Source organism: Coffea eugenioides, chromosome 7, assembly GCF_003713205.1.
Source record: "Coffea eugenioides isolate CCC68of chromosome 7, Ceug_1.0, whole genome shotgun sequence".
NCBI lineage: Eukaryota > Viridiplantae > Streptophyta > Magnoliopsida > Gentianales > Rubiaceae > Coffea > Coffea eugenioides.
The window spans coordinates 9,811,816-9,821,180 of NC_040041.1; the positions used below are offsets into that span (position 1 = coordinate 9,811,816).

The following is a 9,365-nucleotide window of genomic DNA, read 5'->3' on the forward strand; positions in this document are numbered from 1 at the left end:
TCTTTCTCGTGGTATCTAAGGACAATAGATAGGTACGTCTGGGAGGAATTCCGATTGTAGATGGTTTACTCTTGGGACTGGCCAGCTCGAGAGGTGAATTATCTTATTTCGGATTCTCGTACCCGAGTACTCCAGAGTTGAGATGATGTTAAGTATATGAGATTTATATTTTGGGACCATGAACAGGCTTTGTCCAACTACAATGAGTACTAGAGGTGAGTACTAGAGGTTAAGGGATATCCAGTGTGAACAGTAAGTGACGTGAGAGACCGGACGGGGTTACCTTAGCTGAAACTAGGACGACACATCACATCCTCGTTTAATTCGCCCGTATATTCTTAGTATATGACGTCCATTGCTGTAATTGTGTGTATGAATGTTTTCCTGACTTGTTACGTACTTGTGTAATTGATTTGATATATGGAGTGCTATGTGCAAATATGTTACTTGTGTACTTGGTACCTCGATTTTGTTGCTTTAGTCATCTTATCGCCTTTATTTATTAAATTACTTTTGAAAAAAAAAAAAGAAAAGGAAGAAAAAATATGGACGGGAGACGTAGTCAGGGACGTGGTCGAGGCCGTGGAACTAAACGGACCCCAGAACCTAGAGTAGAAAGGGAAACATCCGCCGAACAAGAACAAGAACCTAGAGTTGAGGCCGGAGACCAAATGGCGACGGCAATTCAACAAATGGCAAATATTTTAGCGCGGTTGGTGGATCAACAAGGTCAAGTACCTGTAAATCAACCCCAGAACCCTGAAATAGGAGATGATCGGGCCCTTGAGAGATTTCAGAAATTTAATCCTCCGAAATTCCTTGGAGGACCTGATCCGGACATAGCCGAGCAATGGTTAGAGGCTATGGTTAACATTTTCACAGCTTTGAACTACACAGAACAGAGACAAGTGAATTTTGCAGTGTTTCAATTTGAAGGACCGGCCCGAGCATGGTGGAACGTAATTAGAGCAAAGTGGGAAAGAGAGCAAACCGTATGGACCTGGGCGAACTTTATCAGGGAGTTTAACGAGAAGTACCTCCCACCTTTAGTCCAAGAAAGGAGGGAGGGCGAATTTATTGGACTACGCCAAGGGACATTAAGTGTGGCTGAATACGAAACAAAATTCACCAAACTATCCAAGTTTGCCTCCGAATTCGTAGCTACGGAACCGAGAAGAGTGAGGCGGTTCATACAAGGATTGAACCTGGACATCCAAGAGGCGTTGGCAGCCGCGCAAGTGAATACCTTTACGGAGGCCCTTGAGAAGGCTCAACGAATCGAGAGAGCCAAGGCACAAATAAAGGCCTCCCAAACTCGGAAAAGAGGTGCATCGGGCAGTGGATTAGAAGAGTTTAGTGAAACAGCGCCGTCTAAAGTTCAAAAGGGGAGCCAGTTATCCTATCCGCCATGGACAATAAGGGCGATGGAAGAGAGGTCTATTAAAGGAAGTCAAATTGGATCTAAGGAGATTTCTCAAGATAGTCAAAAGGTGACCTCTCCCTTGATTTGTGGTTACTGTGGAAAGGCCAACCACACCGAGGATGCTTGTTGGCGAAAAGGGGGGAAATGTCTAATTTGTGGAAGCAGTGAGCATCAAGTGAGCACTTGTCCGAGGAGGCATCTACGTGAGGGTAGTACTCAGTCACTGGATGGGACTAAAGCAAAACCGACGAAAGAAAAAGTGAACCGAACAAATGTACCGGCCAAAGCATATGCATTAGACAACCGAACGGTTCCTGACTCGCCTGAGGCTAATGAAGGTGAGAAAAATTTCGAGGACGAAATTTCCTAAGGGGGGGAGAGTGTGAGAACCCTAAACCTTGCATATTTTCTAAGTGTTTTGGTTTACTCTTGTTCCCGTTTAATTGAAGTATTGTTCACTAATCGTTTTAAAAACGGGAAGGCTTTGTTGTTATGTGCAATTATGTATGAGCTCTGTATGTATGTGTACGTGTTAGAAGTACAATTGAGCGTGGCAATCAAACTTGGAAAAGAGGAAAAATTTTGCGAAAATGCTGAAGGACCGAATCCGGCCGGATTGTTGGCCGGATTGTGGAGAAGTTTTGAAAAAAAATGAGTTTCGTCTCTGCCTCATATCCGGCCAGGAATCCGGCCAGAAACCGGCCGGATTGTGACAGGACAGCTGGTTTGACCAGCGTTTTTTCTTCCTTCTTATCACTTTTGATCACCAAAATATCTCATTTCTCTTCTTGTTCAGCCGTGAGCTTTGAGAGCAAAGAGAGAAAAAACTCTTCAATCTTCATCTTTGATTTTTGCTTCAATCTTGGAACTTCACCGATAGAATTTAAATTCCCTCCGTACAAGTGAGCTTCTTGGAAGGTTAAAGCTTTTGGGTGGAGTGATTTTAAAGGGGAAGCTTGGAATTACTAGTCTTCTTGAGTTGTGAGGTAAGATGATTAAGAAAGTTCTCTCTTGCATTGCTAATGGTTAAATTGTGAATTGTAAGGGTTGGATATGTTATTTTGTGAGTTATATCTTGATTTGGGGTTGATTATGGTGAAGTTTTCTATTTAATTATGATTTTTCTGTTTGCATATGATTTTGTCTATGTGGCCAAGTATGATGAATGTAAATGTTATCGAATGAGGCTAGGAGGTGTGAATGATGGTTATTTGCAAGCAAGTTTGGTTTGGAAGGAAAATTGGGAAGACTAGGTTTCAATGTTCTTCATTCTGTCCGAATTTATATCTCATAGATAGAGGCCCAATTGGAATTTTCACAAAACATGAAAGTTGTAGGTATTGATGAGGTTAAAGTGCCTGCAAAATTTCAGGTCATTTGGATTAGTGTAGAGAGAGATATGTCGATTTTACTATTGCTGATCTGGGTTGCTCAGACTGTGAAAAATGCGTTTGTATTTGGTTGTTTTGACTGGCATTGGTTTGGATTTTGAAGTTGGTGTCTTCTGATGAAATGTAGCTGGATGTCTTAGCTAACTTATGCCTTTGGAATTTCGGCATTTGGACTTGTATAGACTGAGTTGTGTTTATTACAGTTTTGTGTGTTTTGCAAACCTGTTTTGGTAATTCTGGTTTAGTATTTGGCACGTTTGACCTAGTTGTACTAGGATTTGGACTGAGTAGCCTTCTACATTGTTGTAGCCCTGTCTTTTAGCTTCGAGATGGTGGGTCTTGCACCCTCATCCGATAATCGTAGCACCATTGGTGCCAAAACCGCAAAAATGATGTCAAAACTGTTTTTATCCGGAAATGTTTCTAGCTTGCTCTTTGTATTTATTGTGTATTTATATGACTTGTAAGCCTAGTGAATGGCTTTTGGATGGGATTATGCTATATGACACGTTGGGACTGATTTGAGAAAAAAATAATGAAGCCATTAATGGCTGGAAAATAGGTAAACACAAGGGACATGCCGTCCGTTTGTTTTCTTGGAAATTGAATAAGTTAAAGTGGTTGGAAATGTATCTTGTATCAAATTGGGTGTATTTCCTTGAGAATTGCATTTGGGTTTTTCAAATATTGATTCGAGGGCTAAGTTCTAGTTAAACTTGTATATTTCCGCAAGGCAACTAATGTGACCATTTTACCGTTCGAAAACATGTTACCTCTTCGATTTGAACCACCAAATGTTTACTTACCCCGTATTCAAAATAAAGAGGTTTGAATTAGGGGTTTTATCGGCCAAGTTAGGGTTTTCTCGGCCACAAGTGAACTACTTTCAAGTAAAGTTTTACGAGTCCTCTTTTCCATATGATTCTCATCAAAACCCTTATTATATAACCACTACTTGAATATATAGTGGCTTGTAGCTGCACGAATGATTCTTTACAATTCCAAGAGAATATTTCCTTAGCCTATCTATTGGGATTTTGATTTGTTATGGTTAAATGTTTTTCGTTAGAGATTTTATAACCCTTTTGGTTTGGATTGCATTAGGGTTATTCTTATTCACGGATCCAAACGCCCTCTTTACACTTTGAAAGTCCTTTTATACGTTTACTCGCGAGTAGTCGGGTTTTGGTTGTTTTCATCTAAATCATGTTAGATGGATTGTAATGTGGTCTTTGTGGCCTTTTAGGTTTCCGTGGTGATTGAGAAGTGGGCGTTATTTTGCGTGTATAGGTGAGTGTTCCTTATTTGTTATATTTCCTGATTATATGGCTTGTTTGAATGATTGATAACATGTTAAACGCTTTCAATGATTGCTAAAACGATTTTCGAGGCGAGTGTGTACTTTACCGCACTTAGCCTAAATGATTGTGAATTTTAATGATTGAGCGATTGAAATGTTAATTGTGCATGAATGTAGGCCTTCGGGCTGAACTGGCCATAGCCCCTTGTTACCGGTCGTCTCGAGCCAGTCGGACTCGGTCGAGCGATTAGGAACTTGGGTGAACGATTCGGTATACTCGAGTATTACCCTGTAGGTTGGTGGAGCCTGGCCAAAAGCCAGGGACGGGGTGAATGAAATGAATGAATGAATGAGGGGTTTTACTTATACAAAATGTATTTTCAAATGATTGAAGGAAGGAGAATGGAAGGAGAATGAATGAATGCACGAATGGCTCCTTGTGAGCACGTATCCTTTTAATGAATGTGTTTATCGCTTTATTGTACTTGTATCGTGAATTGTTGTTTACATGCATTTGTTTCTCTTGTTGCCTATGTGTACGGAACCTCACTGAGCTTTCCAGCTCATCCCTTTAGTTTTGTTTTCCTTAGCAGGGGAAGACGTGCGAGGATGGAAGCTACGAATAGATTAGCCGTTTTAGCACTTCGGTTTCTTTTGTAAAGGTTCTCGCCCTAGTGCTTGGCACGGGCTAGTTGTATGGGGAATTGAGAACCTATATTTTGACAGTTGTACTTCCATTGAGACAGTAATGTATATAAGTTTACGTTTAAGTTTGGAATTATTGTTATTTCGATTGTTTTGTGGATTTTATTCTCTTTTCTTATAGTGACTGACTGAGTCCCGGCGAGAGCTGGGCAGGCGGCCCGCCGATACCCTGGGGTACGCCCTAGGGAGAAGTGGGGCCGTTACACACTTCATTTGCATTGCCACTAAATATGGGTTAGTCCCACTGGTGTGCATTTCATTTCTCACCGCCACTGAACATGGGTTAGTCCCACCAGTGAACATTTCATTTTGCATGGCCACTAAACATGGATTAGTCCCACTAGTGAGCATTTCATTTGCATTGCCGCTAAACATGGGTCAGTCCCACTAGCGTGCATTTCATTTTCATTGCCGCTAAACATGGGTCAGTCCCACTAGCGTGCATTTCATTTTCATTACCACTAAACATGGGTTAGTCCCACTAGTGTCCATTTCATTTTCTTTGCCGTTAAACATGGGTCAGTCCCACTAGCGTGCATTTCATGTTTCATTGCCACTAAACTTGGGTTAGGCCCACTAGTGAGCACTTCATTTCTTATTCGAGTCAGTCCCATTTAAATTTCCTGTTCGGGTCAGTCCCGATTTAAATTTTCTGTTCGGGCCAGTCCCATTTAAATTTCTTGTTTGGGTCAGCCTCGATTTAAATTTCCTGTTAGGGTCAGTCCTCCTTTTAAATTTCTTGTTGGGGTCAGTCCCCTTTTAAATTTTCTGTTTGGGTCAGTCCCATTTTAAATTTCTGGTTCGAGTCAGTCCCCATTTTTCTGGTTCGGGTCAGTCCCGTTTTAAATTTCTCGTTTGGGTCAGTCCCATTTCAAAATTATTTTGTTAAAGGGGTCAGTTATCATTTCAAAAACGGCAGTCGTTTGAGTAGCTGCAGCCGAATAACACAAGTAAGTATTTGGTGTCTATTTCTTTGTCTCAAGTTTTTCCAAAACTCAGACAAAGAGGGGCAAACTGTAGACACCAAATTTTTGGTTTCGAACTTTATTTATTTAATTAGTTTAATTTTAGATTTATTTGTTTCAATTTTAGGTTTATTTTATTTTATTTTATTTTATTCCTGTTTCAATGTCTCTTATTTTATTTTAATTGATTTAAAAGCATTTCTTTTTATCTACTAAATTTCAGAAAAAAAAAGAAGAAAAAAAAAAGAAAAGAGAAGGCAAGCTCACACGGGCAAATATTTCTTTAGTTTCATATCAGAAAATTAGGCACGGCAGTACATAAGTAAAATGCAGCTCGGTTCTATCCCATTTTTCCCCCATTCTTTTTTTCCCGTAATTTTTGCTTTGCCGTTGGATCATATTAAATCCATACCACTTGGCTCTCATCTACCACCAGAGAAGGGCATAGAAATGGAGAAAGTAATCTAATGGTTGAGGAAGGCGCGGTAAGCTGAGATGGTTTATAAACCATTAAGATGAGGTTTAAGGGTGAAGGGGGGATATAAAAAGGAAAGCTAAGGTTGGCGGCTGAAGGGGTTTTTGGGAGCTGAGAGTGAAGTGTATGATGGCTGGAGGGAAGGAGTGCGTGAGGGGAGAGAATAGAGTGAACGGGCTGAGAAAGAAAGCTAAGGGAAGTGTGGGACAGAGCAAAAAGAAAATGGAAAAGGAACTAAGGAAGAGAGGGAGCAGAGGGAGCTCGAGGAAGAGAAAGCTGCGGGTAAGAAACCAAAAAGGTGGCGGCAGAAGGAAGAAAAGAGGGATGATAGAGAGTCTGGAAGAAAAAAAGAATAGAGGCTATGGCAGCTAGGAAAAGAGAAAAACTAGGGTTTGAAAAAAAAAACAAGAGAGATGGGGAGAGCTGGTGTGGCGGTTGAGAGATTGAACTAAGAAGGAAATAGCTTCGGCGGAGGAAGAAGAAAGCTTCGAGCTTGGGGGGCACTAAAAAAGGTGACGAAGACACAAGAGAGGATCTGGGGTTGCAAGAAGGTGACGGGTTGAAAGAAAGGAAGAAGGAAAAACAGCAACGGAAAGAAAGAACCAGGAAATATAGGAAAGTTACGGGCTTTGGGCAAGTAGGAAGAAAGGGTTTCAGCCGTAAGGTTTTTGGGGGAAGAACGAACAAGGGAAAGTGAGGAGAAAGGAAGGAGGAAAAGGAAGAAACAAAAAAAAAAGGGGGGGGAGCCTGGGAAGGATCTGGAAAAAATTAGAAAAAAAGCAGGAAGAAAAGAAGGAAAAAAGGAAAATTGTTTGCTGCAGAAATTTCATCAGGTGGGCTGATTTTCGGCACACCTTGAGGCTTGATTATCTCCTTCCTGGTTGCTTAATTTGAGCAGATTTTTGTTTCTGCACCAAGTGGGGAGTAAGGGGAGGGTTTCTTGTTCAGAAATTGGTCGCAAATAACAACAGGAAGATCGTCAAATCTGGCCACAAAGGAGCTGCTCCGCCTCCACTGCACCGAACGAAAACGCAGCAGAAACTCTTGCTTTGGCCCCAGCAATTCAGGTGATGGTTTCTGAGCCTCTCCCATACTAGTTTATGTCCCTCATTGTTTATAAATGGAGATAGTTTCCTTTGACTGAAACTTTCATGAAGTTTCAGAATTATTGCGTGAGCTTTTCCTTTTTCCTTGAATGAATTGTTTTCCTTGGGTCTTATTTGCTTCGGATATTGCAAAAAGCTGTCTTTTGTGGTTTGAGTTCATCAAAAGATTAGGATGGGTCAATGCTCAATGGTCCTGGGGTTTGGTTAAGTGAATGTTGGCTTTTGACGTTTTCCATCTTAAGCTACAAGATGCTGACCTTTGTCTAATTTTCTACTGCTGTGAGATTTCTGTTTGGATACTCAAACGATTTGTTTGGATTACATTAATCAAAATGGGATGAAGTTCTTGTGGTTTTTAGATTGACAAATGTATAGTTTTTTTTTGGTTTGAGTTTGCGAATGATTTTGTTAGAGAATCTTGCAAAGTTGCAGCAAGCTGCGAAGGCATGTTGCAAGAGAATGCTTGCTTTGATGCTTTGCATGCATGCTGTCATCTTATTTCTTTCCTTTGTTGTTGTGCTTATTGTTGTGCAAACACTCAAGTAGCCCAGAGTTGCTGTTGTTTAATTGGATTCACCGCAAGTTTCCTCCTTTGGCACCATTGCTGCATTTTATGTCTAGCTGCTGTGAATGGATTTTCTAGAGATAGATGATTGTGCTCGAATGATGTTATTTGAACGAGTTGAAGCTTTGTTGATTTTAGATTGGTAAACTAGGGAGTTTGGCTTGAGTTTGTGCATTTAGTCTACCTGGTAGAATAAAGAAACACGTTGCGGAAGTAAAATTGCAGAAGCATTTGTTAATGAAGAAGAAAACTGTTCTTCGTAAACTTGCATGGAACTCTTTTAAGAATTGCCTGGTTTAGTGATGTTTAGACATGTTTTAATTAGAGTTAGTCCAAGTTTTGTTTGCCAAAGGTTTTATGGATGAAGCTTGCAGATAGATTATTTTTGTTTGCCGAAAGTTGCTTGGAGTTGCAGAAGCTCTTGTGCATGAAAACTATAGCAGAAACAGCAGAAAGAAATAGTTTCAGCTTTGGCCGAAAAGTTTTTTGACTGCATGCATGTAAATGTTTTCTAAAAGTTGCATGCCAATCCCTCAAGTCTCCCTTTGTTCCCTTATGGCCCAGAAATTTTGGAAAGTTAATCAATTTTGCCCCCTTTAACATGTTGTTTTCCCTTGGTTTGCTTTCATGTGATTATTCAACAAAACATGCATGAGCTTTTGGGATGAATTTTTTGAGGTTTCATAGCTTTTAAGAGATTTATGACTTTAATTTCGATTTTTAGTAAAATTTTGGAATCTTTGGTGTTTAATCCTAGCAAATTGATTTTCATTTGTTTTTATGTGTTTTTTATCATTTGATTGGGGGGTCTCACCTTAGGTCCTTAATTTTGTTTTTATTCCCTGTTAGACTCTTAATTTTTATAGTAATAATAAATTGATCCCTTGAATCTTCTTTAATCCTTTAAACGGATCCTTGTTTGTTTTAATTGGATGAATAGGGGTTGTTTAACTTATTTTGAATGCTTTGTTTAGTTATTCAATTTTATATTTATTTTATTCCTTGAGATTTTGTTAATTAAAGTGATGCTTTGACTCTTTCTTTTATTTTGGAGGGTAAATAAGTAATTTCACTCCATTAGGGGCCCAACTCAAGGGAGGTACACTCTATCCCTTATTTTTACTTTATTTGACCCTATGTGTACTTATGTGATTTATGTGTTTAATTGCATGTCTTTTGAATGTTTTCATTTTATTTATTTATTTATTCGCTTTATTCGTCTTAATTTTGTATATTTATTTTAGTTTAATTTTTGATTATTTGGCAAGGCATTTAAATGCCAAATTGTAATAGTTAGGTTTATTTTATTTTTATTTCCCCTTTAGATTGTAGTAAGGCCCCCCCTAATGCAATAGCTAGGGTTTGTTTGCTTGATTTACTTGGTATGTTTTTGCATGCTTATGTGCTATGTGTTACCGCTTTCTTAGGGCCTTGC

The 9,365-nt window shown here is 39.6% G+C and overlaps 1 protein-coding gene across 1 annotated transcript in view; it reads left to right on the forward strand.

The window, feature by feature from the left end:
* Window positions 1–1,424: 1,424 nt before the first annotated feature.
* LOC113776827 (probable methyltransferase PMT18) overlaps window positions 1,425–9,365 on the forward strand; it is a 13,682-nt gene continuing 5,741 nt past the window's right edge. Inside the window, exon 1 of the mRNA XM_027321884.1 lies at window positions 1,425–1,761. Coding sequence (XP_027177685.1) covers window positions 1,425–1,761 — 337 coding nt within the window. The remainder of the gene's footprint in view (window positions 1,762–9,365) is intronic.